At 62.6% G+C, this 19078-nt stretch overlaps 1 protein-coding gene across 2 annotated transcripts; it reads right to left on the bottom strand.

The window, feature by feature from the left end:
* Positions 1-1174: 1174 nt before the first annotated feature.
* Positions 1175-19070, bottom strand: SPPL2B (signal peptide peptidase like 2B). Of its 2 annotated transcripts, none has more exons than XM_047848905.1 (15): positions 18925-19070; positions 11283-11402; positions 10508-10690; positions 9974-10063; positions 9110-9249; positions 8602-8744; positions 8208-8304; positions 7333-7449; positions 6133-6214; positions 5365-5439; positions 5225-5287; positions 5034-5133; positions 4789-4866; positions 3261-3421; positions 1175-2042 (listed from the first exon to the last, which is right to left on the bottom strand). In XM_047848905.1, exons 1-15 carry the CDS (start codon positions 18991-18993, stop codon positions 1797-1799), a joined length of 1764 nt encoding a protein of 587 aa, XP_047704861.1. In that variant the 5' UTR covers positions 18994-19070; the 3' UTR covers positions 1175-1796. The 2 variants fall into 2 exon arrangements, with proteins under 2 accessions (XP_047704861.1, XP_047704862.1); XM_047848906.1 differs by having other exon boundaries at positions 1904-2042; positions 3194-3421.
* Between the last annotated feature and the right edge of the window lie 8 nt (positions 19071-19078).

The raw sequence follows: 19078 nt of genomic DNA, 5'->3' as shown, positions 1-19078 counted from the left end.
GGCCACTCTGATCCTGCCGGGCCGGGCTCTGCCAGCTGCCACACTGTGGAAAACATGAGAGCCAAGCAACAACTATCAAAAGCTGTGTCAGGGTGCCTGGGGGGGGGGGCTCAGTCGGTTGAACCCCCAACTCTGGTCATGATCTCGCGGCTCCTGGGTTCCAGCCCCGCGGCGGGCTCTGTGCCGACAGCTCAGAGGCTGGAGTGGAGTGTGCTTAGGATTCTGTCTCTGTCTCTCTCTGTCCCTCCCCCACTCATGCTCTGTTTCCCTTCAAAAATACAGAAGGCAAAATCTGCAAATGGAAACTTCAGGAACTAACAGCCGCCTTGAATTCCTTGATGTTTGTCAAACACAGAAGACAGAGAGAGATCCCGGCTCCTACACCGACGTACAAAATGGCTTAGAGTAAGGTGTGGGCCGATGTGCAAAGGGGGCCACTCAGGCCTGGCACCCTGGCCGCCCAGGGCTGCACCCCAGCTCCGGCCTCCGAGTCAGGGGCTCTCTGGGGTCGGCAGGTCCAGCTGGTCTCCCTCCCAGGTCACCTGTTTTTTTAAGAGACACACAGAAACAGGTGGAAAACGTCTGGGTTTTTTTTTTTTTTTTTTTGGAATAACCATTTCTTCTAGAGAAGCATGGCTGACAAAGGCTGTGAGTCTGTCTGGTGCTGGTATTTTCTGGAATGGATCATGGTTGACCCCCCGCCTGCTGTCTACAACTGATCAGCAGACACGTCGGGGACAGAGATGGGACCGTGCGGCTGGAGGGTCTATGTCTTTCTGAACTTGAGTCTGTAAGCTGCGTGGACGGGCATGGCCCTGGCACGGGGGCCGCTGCACCGCGGCATTTCTGTCCTGACGTTCGGAGAACCCTGTCGGTGAGGTAGAAGACAAAATGCCGATTCCAGAATACTCTCCACGTTGCAGAAACTCCTGGGCGGTTTAAATAAAAAGTATGCTCGCCCGGCCGGTGGTGTCGCTAGAGGCCGGTCTGGGGTGGGGTTGAGAATGTGCAGATGCCGAGAGGACGGTGCCCCCCTCCCCAGTCCCTCTAAGCTGAAAGACCAAACGGAGCCCACACAGAAGACACAACCGCCGTGGAGGGTGCGGCCTGGCACCCACCCGCCCCCACAAGGGTGGTCCGAGAGACTCACACCCAAGAGGTGACACTACGGAGCTCAACGAGTCATGGCCGTTTATTAAGAGGCGGAGAAGCTGGAGCGCAGGCATGGGCGGCCCTGGCTGCTGGAAGAGCCAGGCGGGCCCGAGAGGGGTGGCCCGTCACGCCGGGCGCCGCTTTCAGTCCCTGCCGACACAGAGGCAGGTCCGACCCGGCCAGCCGGGCCCGCATCCTGAGTCCAGACATCCAGGGCCCAGGTGCCGGACTGGGCTCTGCTGGCCAGCGTCCCTGGGGACGCGCAGGCGCGGCACAGGAGAGAACCTGAGGGAAGTGGCGGCAAGGTAAGCACCAGATGTGGGCGGATCTGCAGCCGTGGGCAGTCGGAGGCGGCACTTCCTGCCCTTTCCGAGGAACCACCGAGCTGACAGGCAAGACCGTGGAGCTGGGCGCTCCACACGGGTGACCTCGTCGGTCCGGGGGCTCACGGCAGCCACTCGAGCTGGGAGCAGGAGCTGGAGAGGGTCCAGGGTGCAGCTGGGCTCTGCTCAAGGAGGAGGAAGAGCGGGGACATCGGCCAGACCAGAGCACCAAGTTGGGGGGGGGAGGGCCGAGCACGTCCAGTCTCGGGGTCTCTCGGCGCAGAGGGGCAGCAGCGAGGGCCCGAGAGTCTGCGCCATCATCTAGGCCGAGGTGCCTACCGGGCCTGTGGGTTCAGGGGTGCGGCTGGCTGGGCTCGTGGGCTCCTGGGGGGGTGCTCTGGCCCCGGTCTCCTCGGGCACAGACAATGCCGGGGGCTGCTTCGTGGGCAGGGAGCACTTGGCCAGTCCTTCGCCTGGAGGCGGCTGGGAGAGGCCAGTGTCTGAGTCCATCTGGGGCTGGGGGCCGTCGGCTGAAGACGCCGCCCAAGGAGACTGAGGTAGGTCCTTCTGTAAGAGAAGAGGCCACAGTCAGGCGTGGGACGAGGACAGGAAAGCCCAGGGACAGTGGACAGGGGAGGGCAGATGAGTCATCGTCCCCCGAGGGTCCAGCTCCAGACCCAGGAGCCACCTTCCCTTGGGGCCAAGTAGCACCAGCCAGAAGGCGGGACTACAGGCCGGTGACCTAATGCAGAAACGCTGAGCCTTGCTCCCCGGCCTCCTGAACCTTCCAGAACTTTGCCCTGTGGCAAAGCCAGCACTCCTCGGGACTGAGAGCCTCTGAGGACGGTGGGCGATGAAGCCGGGAGCGTTTCCCCGAGGGCCCGCGGGAGGGCCCAAGGCCCTATCATCGGTTACGTTATCTGGTTCATCTATCAGGTTAACCTGGGGCCCTGCTCCGTTCGGCGCCTCTAGGCCAGGACGGAGAGGGTGCGAGTTTCAACTTCCACGAGACCTGGCACGGTAACACCACACTCAACCAGCAGCGCTCCAGAGGGACACGTGTCACACTCAGGAGCTCCTGTAACTGACAAGGCTGGTCCCGGTGTCGCCCGCCTCTGTGTGCTACTGACAGGGCAGCAGAGGCAGCCGCAGCCTTTCCATACCCGCAGGGCGTCAGCTCTGTCCCTGCACCACTGAAACACGTGCCCTCGTCCCATCGAATGTGCTGCGCTGCACCAAGAGTGGCCTCCGTCCCTCTCCTCTTCTGTCTCAAAAACCAGGAACAGCGAGCCACTGGCCGTGATCCACTCCACGAGGGGGGCGGCGGCGCCACAGGCTGAGCTCGGTTCCTCCACCTGGCCTTGCACAGCTTGCCCCCGGGCCCCCTGCCCCTTCCCCGTCCTGGGCGGACAGCCCCCACCCTGGCAGAGGACCTCGGTGGCCCCCCCAGCTCGGCGCTGTGTTCCCAAGGGCTGAAGCAGCCGGAAGCCAGTATCCCATCACATGGGGTGTTACGGTCCCTCGGGACTGGCACCTTTAGTAAAGGGCTGTTAGCACCATCCTCAAGCCACACCCAGTGGGACGGCACAAGCGCGTCCCCTCTGCTGGGACGGCTCGGACCCTTCAGAGCCACACGGACAGGACACCAAACAGAACCTTCTGGGAACGGGGACAGAGGCCGCGGGGTTTAGTCGTGAAACCAGGAGGTTTTACTCAACTTTAACTCTAGTTAGGGCTTATTGGGTTATTATTTCTCGCAGACAGTCATAGCAAACGGGTATTCACCGCAAAGCCGCTGCCCGTCCAGAACATGCCCAGCTCCCTGCGCCAGAGCGCCAGGGCGCAGCTTATCATCAGCGTGCAGGGCACCAGGTAGAGGAGGGCAGGCTGGCCGCGCTGCATGAGGGCCAGCGCCATGAACGTCACCAGGAGGCCGATCCCGTAGGCTGCAGGGAGAGACGGGCGGCGTGTTACCCCCACGGGTGGCCCCGCGGCCCAGCACCTGCCTGCGGCGGGGATGCCGGAACGGGGACCGGAGAGGCGGGGCGCCCGCCACACGGTAGCGCATGGGGCACCCGGGGCAGGCAGGGGGCTGCCTGCCTGCGCACGGATGCGCCTGCGTCTTCCGGCACACACACCCCTGCCCGGTCCCACCGGGCACCAGCGAGAAGGCGGGAACGAGCAAGGCTCCACGGCTGCGCCCCGGGTCTGGAGCCACAGGGGCAGCGAGAGAAAGGCGCCCGTTAACTGCCTGGGCACCTGTCTGCTCAGCCTCTAGCTAGGAAGAGAATTCTGGAGAAGAGTAACGTCCGCACAAAGTTACAAAAGCAAACGTCCGTAACCGAGCTGTGATCGTTCGAAAGGCTGTTTCCGTTCTCATGAGATACCCGACGGAGCCCCGAGGGGCAAAGGTCCGAATAAATCCCGCACGTCGGCTCCATTCGTGAGCGCCAGCATAGAAGGACGCGCGTTTGCGCACGCACGCACACGTACTTGCACACACAGTCACGCACGCACACGCTGCCGAACCCCAGGGCCGGCGTGCAGGCGCTCTCTGCGCTAATCCTGCAGCGGTAAATCCGCAACCGTCTCCTCGAGGAGTTAGGCTACAGTAACCTCCTCCGAGATCGCGGCTCGCTCGGCGGCCCTCACCCCCGGGGAGAGCCGTGCGTCACTCACCGGCGGTCCGCGGGCGCGGGCTGCGGCGGCGGCGGAGAAAGGCGCCCGCTGCCCGCAAGGTCCGCAGGCTCGACAAGGAACCACACACGCGAGCCGGCCAAGCGGCTCACACACACAAAGCCCTTGCCACGGTACCTGAAGGATCAGTGCGCTGCGTGCGTGGAGCCCAAGGGAAGGTTTAGGGCCGGCAAGGGGGACGAGGGGGCGTGCCTGCAGCCGTAGCAACCGGGGCGGGAAGGCCCAGGCGACCCCAAGGTACGCCCGGAAGGCCAGCCCCGGTCGTCCTGGTGCCACCAGGGGCATTCACAGGGCCTCGCCTCTGCCGGGGTGGGCCGCCGGGGCCTGTGCGCGCGGCCCACAACGCGGGGGAGGGAGTCGTCAGGCAGCCCCTCCCCCGGCCTGGCTCCCCCGTGGCGGGGGACACGCGTGCACACGGACAGGCGCCACCGGGCAGGCTCGCTGCTCCTCCGGAAGGGCTGACCAGAGGTGAGCGGTCCGGCCGGTCTGGAAAACTCTCAAAGCAATCGGGCTCCACGGGACAGGTCGGTTCTGAAGCAATGGCTTTGGTAACCAAAGAAACAAGTGGGGGACAAGGACAGAACGAAGGACAGACAGATACAAGCAGGGCGCTTACCCACGGTGCAGGCTACAAAGTAGACCCTGGACGACTGCACCTGGATGTCGAACCTGTGGCAGTAGGCCACGAGCAGCCCTGTGGGGAGAAGGCGCGTGGGCCCGGCGGCGTCCCGTGTGACGGCCGTCCCTGCTTTCAGACGGGCCCCGGCGGCCAGCCCGCCACCCAGGGGGCAAACCTCGCCTGCTCCGCTCGGGCTCCACCCACTGGACGCTCCCAAGGCCGCCCACCTCGCACCCCAGTACCTGGCACCAGGATGTCCCCGAAGCCCAGGAGGGAGAAGGGCCGGTCACACAGGGCCAGCGGCGAGGCGTTCAGTCGGGGCACCTTCAGGACCATGGGGAGCTGGGGGGAGCAGGAAGTGCCATGTCCGGGGGGCCGCGCGTGCCCAGCACTCTTCTCCGGGCAGCGCCCCGGCCGGGGGCCCCCTACGTACCTTCTCGTGGGTGGCCGAGTCCGAGGGCCCGGTTGCCACCTCCACCATGATGCTGTTCCCACTCTAACAAAGGGGGGGGGTGTCAGAGAAGGGGCACGGGGACAGGGGGTGCAGCGGCAGGGCAGGGCAGGGGCGCCCACCTTGGTCAGAAAGGGCGTGATGAACACAAAGAAGACGTCGTAGACAAAGAGCACCAGCAGCAGCAGCGTGCAGGCCTGGGGAGAGGACGTCCTGAGGGGCCGAGCTCAGAGGGTCCCCGGCGCACACCCCCAGGCCGCGTCCCCACCCCCACCTCCCCCCCACCAGGCTCAGCCGTGCCCACGGGGCAAAGCAGCTAGGGGCAAATCTGAGCACATCCAGTCCCATCCCCCGGAGCCACGGGAGACCAGGGCAGCACGTGAGTCCGGCCACGGTTCTGAGTGATGGAAAAGCTGGAAGGCAGGTGGCTCCAGCGACACGAATTCTGTGACCGGCGCTGTGGCTTTGGGGCGGTGACGCCCCTTCTTCACGTCTTCCTGTGGACTTCTCGGTCCTGCCCACGGGGCCTGCGCTGGCGCTGCCGCCCCTGTTTGCCTGTGTGCGCGCGGCTCACCAGCAGGAAGTTGACCCGGCACCGCCACGGTGGCCGCCTCGGGAAGGGCCCCGCCCTGCGGCCGCCTTGCGGCCCCACCCGGGCATCCTCAGCGCCCAGCTGTCACTGGCGTGGCCGCCACACTGGGAGGCGATCCTGCGGCTGATCCTTAAGCCCTGACACCAGAGAGGTGGCGGGACGGACAGAGGCACAAAGAACATGCTGTCCACAGGGGACCCGGGACACCCCGGGCGGACACGGGGGCGGGCCGGCCTGCAGCCGCCCTGAGGACGCAGCCCCCTCCCATCCGGCGGCCCCACCCCCTTGGGACCCTCACCTTGAAAGTGGGGAGGCGGATGGTTTTCAACATGTAGAGGCAGAAGGCGACGCCCAGTGCATCCTGAAGGACCCAGGCCCACCTGGGGAGCAGAGTGGTGGTCACCTGCTGGGGCAGGGGCTCCGCCAAGAGCTATGACCCGGCGGGTCGCTCCCTCCTTGGCCACCTTGGCTCCCAGCTTGTGCAAGCTGTCCGTTCCCAGCCCGACCCCATGCTGTGAAGACACAGGCACGGGACCAAGGCTGGGGGGGAGGCGGGGGGGGGGGGTGAGGCAGGAACGGGTGCACACGCTCAGGGGCCGTCTCTCTTGGGTGGTGGCATTCACCCCCACATCACGGGACGGGGCGGGGGGATGGGGTGGGGACACTGCGCAACTATTGGACTCTACTGGACTCAGGTTCGCTTCAAAACTATTTTTTATGTGATTTAGCAAAGCCAAATGCTCGCCAGCCAGGTCCTACACCAAATCTCTTGGTGCCAGAAATGGGGGCTCAGGGACTGCAAGGTGGTGGCGGGGGGGGGGGCGGGTAAGACTGTCACCCCAGCAGCTGCAGGGAGCTCCCCCCCACACACACACAAGCCACCCCGCCCGGTCCACAGGCTCGCCCGCGCTGGGGCGGCAAGGAGGCCGTGGCCCAGGTTACTCATCAGACCGGGATGAAAACATCTCCCGGCCGGGGCAGCCGCAATGAACAAAGAGGAGGCTTGCGGGCGGCCAGTGGGCGCCCAGACGCAGAGGGAACTGGGCCTGTTCTAATTTTAAAGAACAGAGCGAGTCTTGTGGCTCGAATCTAACCGTGAGAGCTCGTGTTCCCTCTTTGTGTACAAAGGACTCAAAATATTTTCACGTTTTCCTTCTGCCCAATTAAAGCTGTCGTGGCTCCAAACGGCAGCGCGGCCAAGAGCGGTTAACCGCCCCAGAAAAGGCTCGGAGGGAGCGCCAGGTGGTGTCAGGGGCCGGCGGCCAGGGCCTCCCTGCACCAGCGGGCACCCCGGAGGACACGCGCTCGCTCAGGGCGCCCGGGGCCAGGAGGCTTTGCGGGAGCCATATCCACATTCCAATCACAGTTCACGTGGCAGCCGACAAACCCAGTGACACCGGACGCGGGCGGCACCTGGCCGCCACACAGCCCGGCTCACGGTCGCGGGGAGACGAGCCCAGAGAGCATCTGAGGACAGCCCGCGGTGGGGGGCACTCACTGGTCCTCGTTCCGGAAGACACCCCACACCACGCTGACGGCCAAGCAGAGCAGCGCCAGGAGCAGCATGCTGACCCGAGGCCGCTTGTGAAAGTAGGGCAGGCTGTTGTCGGGGACCCTGGGGGCGGGGGGTGGGGAGGGGCGCAGCTGTCAGGGCCAGCTTGTTCCTTACCTTACCAGCACCCAGAGGGTCACTTCCACCCCTGCCCCAAACCCTGGGCCCCTCATCCTTACGGGGCCTCCTGCTGCCCCCGCCTCCGTTCCCTGTTGAACTCTGCCCTGACCTCTTAATTGACTTCTAGAAGGGAGGCCCCCCAGGTCCAGGGCAGACAGAGCCGGGGTTGGCACGCGGGGGTGGGGGTGGGCAGACCCAAGCCAGCGCCGAGCCGGCCCTGCCCTTGTTCAAACCTTTCGGCGCTCGGCCACTGGCCCCTGGCAGCCGAGAGCCCCAGGGGTCTGGACCAACAGCGCCTTTGGCCACACGGCCCTGCCCTGCCGCCCCTGCCCTGGACCCACATGCATCCACGTTGCCCCACTTCAGCCCCGGTGTCGACACTGGGCCTGACCCAGAATGGGATGTAGCGAGACAGAGGCTGGGGAACCACCACCCGCCTCTCTGCTCTGCCCTACTCCTGAGGCCGCGAGCCCCAGCCCGCACTGAGTGAGCACGCGTGGCCTGCCCACGCCACGCCAGACTGGCCGGGGGCCACAGGACAGGGAGGGGGTCCTCGGCACCGCTGAAGCAGAGCTTGGAGCTCCAGGGGCCAGGAGACGGGAGACCACCGGGGACAGGCCGAGGAAAGGTGGCAAGGTGGGACCTCAGTGAGCAGCGCCGGGGGTGCAGGGCCGGGCAGGGGCCTCCCGCGGGGGGCTTACCTACATCTGCCGAACGGCAGCCTCTGGACCAGTGGAGACAGGCAGCTGTAGAGGCCCGTGGAGGAGGACAGGCAGAAGATCCCTATGATCACATAGACTGCGGGGCGGGGTGGGGCGAGCATTGAGGGCCGGGGGCCACCTGGGTCTCCCACCCTGCCCCCCGCCCGAGAAAGGGCTCCAGGTGTTCGTGCGCCCTAGCTGGGTGGCCGGCAGCTGGTAACGAGAGGGACAGTTCCCCGAGCAGAGGCCCCCTCCTTCGGGCTGGCGGTGGCGGCCCGCGTTCGCCCCACCACCGACTTCTCAAGTGGAACCCCGCAAGCAGGTGGGCGGGGGGCCCGAGACCGGTGAGCGGGGGTACGGGCCTCAGCGTCCCTCTGGTGAGCCGGGGGCGCACCGAGCTGGTCGTAGAAGCAGTACAGCAACACCAGCATGGAGCAGCACATGACCACGAAGACACAGATCATGACGGGCGTCACGTCCACGGCCTCGTCCGCCTGCTTCTCGGGCCCGTCATCCCGCTTGTGTTTCATGTACCTTCTTGGGAGGCACAGCCGGGTCAGGGGCACACTGCCGGCCGGCACGGGAACGGGGAGGGGCGGGCAGGGGCAGCAGGGCGCAGGGGCCCACGGGGCTGAGGGGCGCCCCCTCCACGCCCATCACACATCCCTGCTGTCCCTTCGACGAGAGAGCCGGACCCCACCCCGGGGACCTCGCGAGACCACGCGGCGAGGGGCTGCCAGGCGGGCCCCAGCCCCGGGAGCCAAGCCGTGACGGCCGCTTTTGATGGAAAGAGGCGCGATGCCCTCGGCCAGTGCTAGGACCACCCGCGGACCCCAACCCGGCACCGACCGCGTCACGGGCTTCCCTGGGCAGCCAGGGAGAGGTCTCCCCGGGACACTCACTTCCTCACGTCCCGGCTCCCGGCCCAGTAGCCCCCGAGGGCGACGGTGCCGACGGCCATGACGAAGATGATGACCATGTTGTAGTCAAGCATGGGCTCGTTGGGGGCATACAGCGCTGCCCTCGCCGATCGGCCAAAACTCTGCCTCGGGGAAGGCACCAGAGCTCAAGGCGGGGGCTGCCGTCCCGTCCCCTCGGCCACCCAGAGAGCCCAGACCACCCCGCGCGTGGAGCCGGGGCCCGGGGAGAGCCTTCGCCTGCCACTCCCACCCCAGAGAAGCCAACTGTCAGAACGAGTGTCACACGACGTCAGGTGAAGGGGCCCACGCGCGTGCGGGGACACGAATCCTAAACCTAGATGCGTGTGCGCGTGCAGGAGCGGGGACGTCGCCCCGGGAAGCATGTGGGAGGCCGACAATGGTTCCCTTGGGGGAGCTGTGAGGCTGCAATCAGGATCAAGACATGTCCTGCAAATTGCCAGAAGCTTCCACAAAGATTGAACGTTTCCATTTTAATTGTGTCTGGAAGCTCGCCTGTTCTGGAACCAACAACTCCCCCGATGGTGGGTGCACACAGGCCTCTGGTCGGATGGGGCCGTGTGTGGGCAGGGACAGCCAAGCTCGGGGTCTCTGGCGTGTGGGCGGGGCCGGCCGGTCTGGCCCGGAAGCCAGTGTCCGGCTGCCGCTCGGCACAGAGGCCCCGGAGGCTGGGCGCTCTGACCGCTGGGGCCAGCGTCTCCGTTCTCACGGGTCAGTGTCACCACCGGCCCCGGGTGGGCGGCCTCTCGTGGGTCCCTGCCCACCCCTGCCCGCCAGATACTCACGGCCTGGCAGCAGCCGCAGGCCGGAGGACGTGGGAAACCCTACCTTGAAAATGTCCAGCATGTCTTTGTGGCTGAGCAGGGCCACGGGAATGCCGATCTCCTCGTACTGTGTCTTGTTGCCTCCTGGAGGGACCTGGGGGCCGAGAGGAGGGTGTGGCGGGAGGGGGGACCTTGGCGTCCCAAGGGCGAGGCGGCCTGAAGAGCTAGCCCTCCCGGAGGCAGCTTGGGCCGGGGTGGGTGTGTGTGGGGGGGGGGTGTCTGCCCCTCCCCACCGGAGGAGGAAAAGCTCTCCTTCCGTGTTCAAGCCTTGGGGTCGGGTTGCTCAGGTGTCACTCTGCCCTGGGGGGGGGGCTGCCGGGGGGGGGGGGGGAGAGGCAGGCGCGTGGGATGTGGGCCCATGCCAGCTGCTCCTCAGAGGGTACCCCCGAGCTCTGCCCCGAGGCCTTGTAGAGCGAGATGGGATCCGGTCTCCCCAGAGCCCCCGCAACTGCTCAGGGACAGGTCCCCCTCCAAGAGACACGGGTCCGCAGCCACGGTCGGCAAACCAAACCCCGGTCTCGAGGCCCCGGGGCCCTACCAGCGTCTCCCTGCTGACGATGAGCAGTCCGCGCGCCCCGCCGCCCTGGGCCAGCCGCACTTTCTCGTAGAAGGTGCAGTTTCCCCGCGCCACCAGCGGGATCTGGTTGCTGAAGCCTTTGGCCGGGAGGTCAGGCGGAGAGCAGAGCACAGAGGCCGTCCAGTCCCGCAGCTGCAGGAGGGACTGGGGAAGGGGGCGTTGACACCACCTGATCTAGAAAAGTCAGTGGGGGGCCGCACGCACACACACGTCCACACGCCTGAGCGCGAGGCCAACGGGAGGGGCAGGGGGTGGCGTGCACTCAGAGAAAAGCCCCCAGAAACCTTCCCAGCATCCACTGCAAACGGAACACGGGCTGGGCAGGCGGGAGCCGTGGCCTCGGCAGTGAGAATCACCCCCGAGCCCATCCAGCACGTGGGGGGTGGCCAGCGCCCCCGGCAGGGGCTGTGCCTCAACACCACCCGAACGTCCTTTTGTTTCTGACCAAGGAAACCAAGCCCCAGAGAGGTGATGGGGCCCCTCTACGGTCGTGTGAGACCCCAGCAGCCCCTCAAGTGTGACCAGGCCCCCCACGTTGGTTTCCCAGCTGAGGCCCTTCCTCTGTCCTCCAGCTGGTTCCCTGCAGGGTGAGACTTGTAGCAGTCCCCTCAGACAGCAGGCTGGGGAGCGGACGGTGGCAGCCAGCAACACAGGCCGGACCCCAAGTCAGGAGGGGGCACCCCAGAGCACTCCGGGCCTGCGGGGCCCCAGAGGGGACGCCCCAGTGGGTACTCACCGCTTTGCTCAGGTCGTGGGGCAGGTGGGCCCACTGTGGGTTGTAGAGAATGCAGTAGTCCTTGCCTCTGGGGCCCCCTGACTCGGAGACCACGTGCACCATGCCGTACTCACAGGCCACCTGGGGTGACAGGGCGGTGAGTCAGAGAGCTCAGCACCGGGGCTTGACAAGGAGGACAACCCCCACCCCCCAGCTCAGGGTTTGGGCTGGTTTCTTCCCTGGACAGGACGGATGGGACACCTCCATCCGCATCTTATGGCAGAGAAACAAGGCAGGGACAAGCTTCTCGAGGGAGACCCGGGTGCTGGCCGTGGCCGTGGCTCTCACACGTGGCTGGGACAGCACCACGTCACGGGGCCCTCCAAGGATCGATGGGACGGGGAGAATGAAACCCCCACGGCTCCGTCACGAGGGGGACGTGGGGAGCCAGCGGGTCTGTCCAGGGGCTCCAGGCAGAGGCCGGGAGCACAGGGCCAGGCAGGAGGCCTGGAGGAGCTTTTCTGCACCCCAGCAGGTTTGGGGATTGCCCCTGACCCTGGAAACCAGGCTCCTGGAAAATCTGGCCACTGACCAGCGAGGCCAGCGGGGTCCAGGCCCCTGGTGCCAACTTTCCGGGGGGGGGGGGGCGTCAGACCCAGTGATGTGACCGGCCAGTGGGATCCGGTCAGTGGGATCCTGGCAGCCAGTGGGATCCCAGGTCAGGACTGAACCCCTTGCCCTGGGGCGTGGCTGGGAACTGCCAGACTTCGCCACAGAGGAGGGTCGTGCTGACGTCATCATCAGGGCACGCACAGTTGTCCCTGCCAGAGCCTGCCTCCCCACACACCTAACCCTAACCCCACACAGCCCCGGCTCCCCAGAAGGAGGGAGGAGGAGGGAGGGGAAGGGCCACCCCCAGAGGGTCAGGAGGATCCAGCAAGCTTCGTCTAACTCAAAGCAAGGCACAGGGGCAGATCTGCGTCCTCGGAGCACTGGACGGCCCTCGAGGGCAGTGGGGTGGCTGGGGGCCTGGGACAGAAGAGGCCGACAGCCCTCTTTTCTGCTGAATGCCAGCTTAATCTATGTGACAATTCCATCACACAAAGGTGTCCCCGCTCCCTGTCTCCATCCCTCCCTGGAGCCGCTGCCTGGCCGTCAGGTGGACTTGATTGGCAAGACCTCTCCCGCCTCCTCCCCTACACTGGCCTGGGGCAGGGGCGCAGAGCATGACCTCTGTCCCTCAGGAGGGCTTTGTCACCAGCGGGCCATGCGGCATGTGACGCCCAGGTCTTGGCTGCTCTGCTGGTCGGTAGGCTTGCCCCAAGTCTGAGTAGCTCCCCAGGGTCTGCTGAGAGGGGAGGGGGTCTCAGGAGAGACACCCTGTGCGAGGTGCCAGGAGGCTGAGTCCAGCCACCACACCCAGGGGGCCCTGCGCCCGCCTGACCCCCGAATCCTACTGTGTGCACCTAGGGCTCTTGGGGCCCCCGTGTCTCTAGCTCGTGCTCCCCGTGGGCTGCAAACACCTCAAGGCCGAGATGGAAAACTCACTCCTTGGTACCCCAAGAATCTGCCAAGGAGACACACGTGCACCGGCGGGACCCAGCTGGCACCGCCAGATACACACCTCGCCGTCGGGGCCGAGGGTCCTGATGGCTCACGGCTCCCAACACCAGGCCTGGGGCCCTGACGGGCTTTCATCCGGCCAGAGCCTCGGTGGGAACACAGCAAGGCCCCGGCTATTCCGGGAGCTTCTCACCCGGGCCCTGGTCACTTGTGGCAGCGGGAGCGTGGACCGATCCCCTCGGCCTCCCAAACCCGCAACCTGGAGGCCAACAGGAGGCACTGGGTGTCCACCCTGCGCTTCTCCGAGGCACCCGGCCACCTCTCTTCCAGCTGGCATCTCCACTCTGACGTTTCCGTCTGCCGCCTTGAGCCAGGGACCCAAGGCCACGCGGACTGCTGGGTGTGCTCTGTGAAGCCGTGCTTGACACAGCACCCAGCTCTAAGAACCCGGCCTCGTGGCAACAGGGCCAGGGGCCACCCGAGGCTGACTGGAGGTCTCCTAGCATCTCACTAAGGCTGTGTCCTTCCCCGACCTGCCCTGGCCAACCTCCGCTCACCTCAGTCCCTCCACCAGAGACAGAACTTCCTAACTCCTAATTTCCCCCTCTTCCAGATTCTTCCCATCAGACTGTCCCCTAAGGGCATCCCTCACCCTGGCTGAGGCCCTGAGTACTGTGCCTGGCCGTCTGCTCTTTCCAATGGGCCACCCCGCGTTCAGGACCCCAGCACCTCCTCACCGTGGGCCACTATGGAGCACATCTGATCCCCAACCCACCGGCCTCCTGCGCCCCACCTTCCGTGCTCCTGAATACGTTTCATTGGAGCGCGGCCACCCGCTCCTGTGTGCAGGGCCTCCGGCTGCTCTCAGTGACCACGGCAGAGCCGGGCAGTGGCTACACAGACCACGTGGCCCACAAAGCCAGAAATATTCACCATCTGGGCCTCTGCGGGACACCTTTGCTGACCCCTGATCTGTGGGACCCAGGTTGTTGGAGAAAAATGTCACGTGTGTAAAGGGGGAACGGGTAGAAGCTTCTAGAAAGGTCACTGCGGAGTACAGACCTCCGTCCCCACACTTGGCACAAGCACCCTCCTGCTAAATCAACCTGCGCTTCCGTCGGATGCCCGCGTACAGTCTCCTCCCCCACGGAGTTAAAGGAACCAGAAGATGTTCCTCAAAAGGACCCAATATGCTACAAGTGGTGCTTGGCCAGTCCCGGTCTGGGATAACGGACAGGCCGCCTTCCGACGTGTCACGGCCACCAAGTAGCTTCAGGAATGGCGAGGGAGACCGTGACTCAGGGGGACCGCGAATGCATTCCACATCAGGGGGTCTGAGAAGAGCCAGTGCGTCCAGGCCAGAAGCAGCCTCCCCTCTAAGACTTGGTAGGTCTTAGGAGGAGAGGGGGTAGAAATAAGAACCCAGGAAGCTTGGAGATGCTGAGGCAGAGGAGGGGTGGGGACAGGTGGAGGAGGGGCAGAGGGGACAGATGGAAAAGAGGGGACAGGTGGAGCAGAGGGGACAGGTGGATAAGAGGGGACAGGTGGAGGAGTGAGGACAGATGGAGAAGAGGGGACAGATGGAGGAGGAGTGAACACATGTGGAGAAGAGGGGACAGGTGGAGGAGGGCCTGGGCTGATAGAGGAGAGGAAGACAGGTGCAGGAGGAGCAGAGGGGACAGGTGGGGGGGGGGGGGGCGGCCAGTAGAGGAGGGGAGACAGGTGGAGGAGGGGGAAGGGAGTACCGGGGCGGGGAGGGAACCAACTTTGCTCTGGGTCTGTTACTGGCCTTGACAGTACACTTCCGGTAGCCACTGGGGGAGATGTGTCTATCTGGGGAATCCCCCAGCCAGGGTCACAAAACGGTAGCAAATGAATTCAGGGCTGTCGGCAAGCGGCCTCCTACCCGGTGGAAAGCTAGCCTTCTTCCCAGGCAGCAGGACCCAAACTTCTAGAGAGAGCCACACCCGCACGCCCCAAGGCCGTCGGCCCCGTCTCACGGCCAACAGACCCGACCGGGCCGTGTTCCGCGAAGGGCACGCACAAGGCTCTCCGCGGCTGGCGCGCAGGTCGAGGTCCCGCCCGGGAGAGAGCCCGAGCGCCCCAGCACCGGGAGCACTGCCCTCCTCGGTCCGCCCAGGAGGCCTCGTCAAAGCCTGCCCTTTACCCTCGGCCGCCAGCCACGCCCACCGCTGCCCCTCCCCCTGCCCTCCCGCGAGCCTCCTTCAAGTGCAGCCCCGAAGGGCCCCCTTGGGGGTGTCGTCTTTCTCAGGGCGTGAGCATGATATCATCCTACACGCCAAAGTGGCCTCTTCACCTTCTCAAAATAAAATATCAGCTCTCACACCTCCACCCCTGTTCAAGCTCCTCCCATCACCGGCAACACCCTCCCTCTGCCTTGAGACCTGGCCAACTTTTTTTCTTTTTTAATGTGAAGTTATTTACTTATTTAATTTTGTATTACTTACTTACGACAATTTTTATTTTTATTATAAAATAACCATATTATGAGATAGTATGAAATATGTACTCAGCTCAACTCACTGTATTTTTTTATTGTTTATTTTTGAAAGAGAGACAGAGTGTGAGCAGGGGAGGGGCAGAGAGAGAGGGAGGCACAGAATCGGAAACAGGCTCCAGGCTCTGTCAGCACAGAGCCCAACATGGGGCTCGTACTCACGAACTGTGAGATCATGACCTGAGCCCAAGCTAGACGCTTAACCAACTGAGCCACCCAGACGCCCCTCAACTCACTTTAATATTTTGTCACATTTGCTTCGGCTTTTAATTTCCCCGTTTTTTAAAAATAATATATTTATTTTTAATTTGCATCCAAGTTAGTTAGCATATAGTGCAATGATTTCAGTAGAACCCAGTGATCCATCCCCTACGTATAACACTGCGTGCTCATCCCAACAAGTGTCCTCCTTAATGCCCCTTGCCCATTTAGCGCATCCCCCCACCTGTAACCCCCCCAGCAGCCCTCAGTTTGTTCTCTATCTTTAAGAGTCTCTTGGGGCGCCTGAGTGGCTCAGTTGGTTAAGCGTCTGACTTGGGCCCAGGTCATGATCTCACGGTTCTTGAGTTCGAACCCCACGTCAGGCTCTGTGCAGACAGCTCAGAGCCTGGAGCCCGCTTCAGATCCTGTGTCTCTCTCTCTGCCCCACCCCGCTTCTACTCTGTCTCTGTCTCTCTCAAAAATAAACATTAAAAAAAAAAGTCTTATATTTTGTCCCCCTCCCTGTATTTACATTATTTTTGCTTCCCTTCCACGAGTGAAGTCACATATTTGTCTTTCTCTCACTAATTTCACTTAGCATAATACACTCTAGTTCTATCCACACTGTTGCAAATGGCAAGCTTTCATTCTTCTTGATTGCTGAGTAATACTCCATTGTATACATATACCACATCTTCTTTATCCATTCATCCATCGATGAACATTTGGGCTCTTTCCACACTTTGGCTATTGTTGATAGGGCTGCTATAAACAGAGGGGTGCAAGTGTCCCTTCGAAACAGCACACCTGTATCCCGTGGATAAATGCCTAGTAGTGCAATTGCTGGGTTGTCGGGTAGTTCTATTTTTCGTTTTTTGAGGAAGCTCCAGACTGTTTTCCAGAGTGGCTGTTTCCCACCAGCAGTGCAAAAGAGATCCTCTTCGTCTGCATCCTCGCCAACATCTGTTGCCTGAGCTGTTAATGTTAGCCATTCTGACAGGTGCGAGGTGGTATCTCCTTGTGGTTTTGATTTGTATTTCCCTGATGATGAGTGACATGGAGCATTTTTTCACGTGTCGGTTGGCCATCTGGTTGTCTTCTTTGGAGAAGTGTCTGTTCAGGTCTTTTGCCCATGGATTATTTGTTTTTTGGGTGTTGAGTTTGATAAGTTCTTTATAGATTTTGGATACTAACCCTTTATCTGATATGTCATTTGCAAATACCTTTTCCCATTCCGTCAGCTGCCTTTCAGTTTTCCTGATTGTTTCCTTCGCTATGCAGAAGCTTTTTATTTGGATGACGTCCCAGTAGTTCATTTTTGCTTTTGTTTCCCTTGCTTCTGGAGACGTGTTGAGTAAGAAGTTGTTGCGGCCAAGATCAAAGAGGTTTTTGCCTGCTTTCTCCTCAGATTTTGACGGCTTCCTGTCTTATGTTTAGGTCTGTCATCCATGTTGAGTTTATTTTTGTGTCTGGTTTAAGAAAGTGGTCCAGGTTCGTTCTTCTGCCTGTCGCTGTCCAGTTTTCCCAGCACCACTTGCTGAAGAGACTGTCTTTATTCCACTGGATATTCTTTCCTGCTTCGTCAAAGGTTAGTTGGCCATATGTCTGTGGGTCCATTTCTGGGTTCTTTATTCTGTTCCATTGATCTAAGTGTCTGTTTTTGTGCCAGTACCATACTGTCTTGATGACTACAGCTTTGTAATACAGCTTGAAGTCTGGGATTGTGATGCCTCCAGCCTTAGTTTTCTTTTTTAGGATTGCGTTGGCTATTCGGGGTCTCTTCTGGTTCCGTACAAATTGTAGGATTGTTTGTTCTAGCTCCATGAAGAATGCCGGTGTTATTCTGATAGGTAATGCATTGAATATGTAGACTGCTTTCGGTAGTTAGCGACATTTTAACAATATTTGTTCTTCCTATCCAAGAACGTGGACTTTTTTTTTTTTTTTTTTTGGTGTGTGTGTATGTGTGTGTGAGAGAGAGAGAGAGAGAGAGAGAGAGAGACCTGGCAAACTCTTATCCACCCTTCAGAACACCCTTTAGGTGCCTCTGCTTCTGAAAAGCCTCCCCAAGCAAACCAGGTCACTCTCTCCATGGTGCTCCCATTGCCCTTTGTCCACTTCTCACTTTGTTCTCCTTCAAAATGTCTGGAGAGCTCAAAGTCCCTGCCCTCAGCTTGCTCAGACGAGGAAATGAGTGAGCAGCATCGGGAGGAGTGCTGGGGGCTGGGGAGGGGGCGTCCCAGAGAGCGTCTCTGGGGAGGAGGGAAGAACAAGCAAGCTGGGACCGCAAGGTTGACCAGGGGCATCCCAGGGAAACGGGGAAGACCAGAGAACTGAGCGCCCTCCGCAAACAGAAAAGGAGAGGAAGTTTCTTCCCAAGCAGCCAAACCACAGAGGCCTCCCAAATGCACTGCAAGCCGTGGGAAGGCTCTCATCCGGATGCCACGAGACTTGACACACTTTCAAAGAGGTCACTCCTGCTGTGTCCAGGATGGATTGGAGAATGTGGGAGACGCAAGTGACCACAGAGAGAACACTGGCCACCAGGAGATACGTGGAGGTGGTGGGCTGGAGTGGATACATCAAGGTTAATGGCTGTGGGTGCAGGGCTGTAGGGACACCATTCCCTGAACTGCATAACCCAGGGGAGAGAGGACTTGAAAATAAAAAAGGCGCTTGTGATAATGTACATAGCCGGCTCACGGCAGGTCCCCCACTCCCCGGGGAGACCCTTCACTTAAGTGCCCAAGAAGATGCACGCCGCACGTAAATCACCCCACGCATCATCTCGCTCAATCCTCGCTGTGCTCCTCTCTTCCTTTTGCGGAAGAGCAACAGACGGCCAAAGAGGGGACCTCCCTTGCCCAAGGTCACGGGACAAAATGCAGGGCGGCGATTCGACCCCACTCCCAGGATGGGCCCCTTGCCGCTGCCGGACACAGTCAGGCACTGGGTGCCGCGTTGGGCGGCTCACCGCAACCACGGGGGTGGGCGCTAACAACGCGCGCACGGGGAAACGGAGGCTCGGGGAGGGGCAGCCCCCTGCCCAAGGCCACGGGGCCAGGCAGCGGCGCCCCCGGCGGCGGTTGGAGACCTCGAGACAGAGCAGGGCCTGAGGAGGTAAGGGAATTCCCAAACTTCAGACCCCGGCACAGCTGAGTGACGCTGCGGCTGGGGAAGGCTCCAAGGCAGGAAAGAGAGGCTGGCCGGGGACCAGCCCGCAAGGTCACGGCCGAGCTCCGGGCCTGCGGGCCACCCGCGCTGGAGGCGCGCAAACCCGAGGCGGGCCCCCAGGCCAGGCCAGTCGGGGCTTGCGCGGGGCCGGGGCAGAGGGCCCGGGTGCCGCAGCCGGCGGGGCCGGCGGGGCCGACGCAGCCTCACCTGGGCCGCGAGGAGCAGGAAGGCCGCCGCGAGCCGCGCCAGCGCCGCCGCCGCCGCCGCCGCCGCCATGTCGGCCGGTCCGCAGGCGTCGGCAGATGTTTCCCAGCAACGCCCCGTCGCTCCTGGGCGCGCCTGCGCCCTGTGTGCTCCGCGC

This window comes from Prionailurus viverrinus, chromosome A2 (genome assembly GCF_022837055.1).
Source record: "Prionailurus viverrinus isolate Anna chromosome A2, UM_Priviv_1.0, whole genome shotgun sequence".
In the NCBI taxonomy this organism is placed as follows: domain Eukaryota; kingdom Metazoa; phylum Chordata; class Mammalia; order Carnivora; family Felidae; genus Prionailurus; species Prionailurus viverrinus.
The sequence above is the reverse complement of the archived record's forward strand: the minus strand, read 5'-3'. Positions and strand labels throughout refer to the sequence as shown.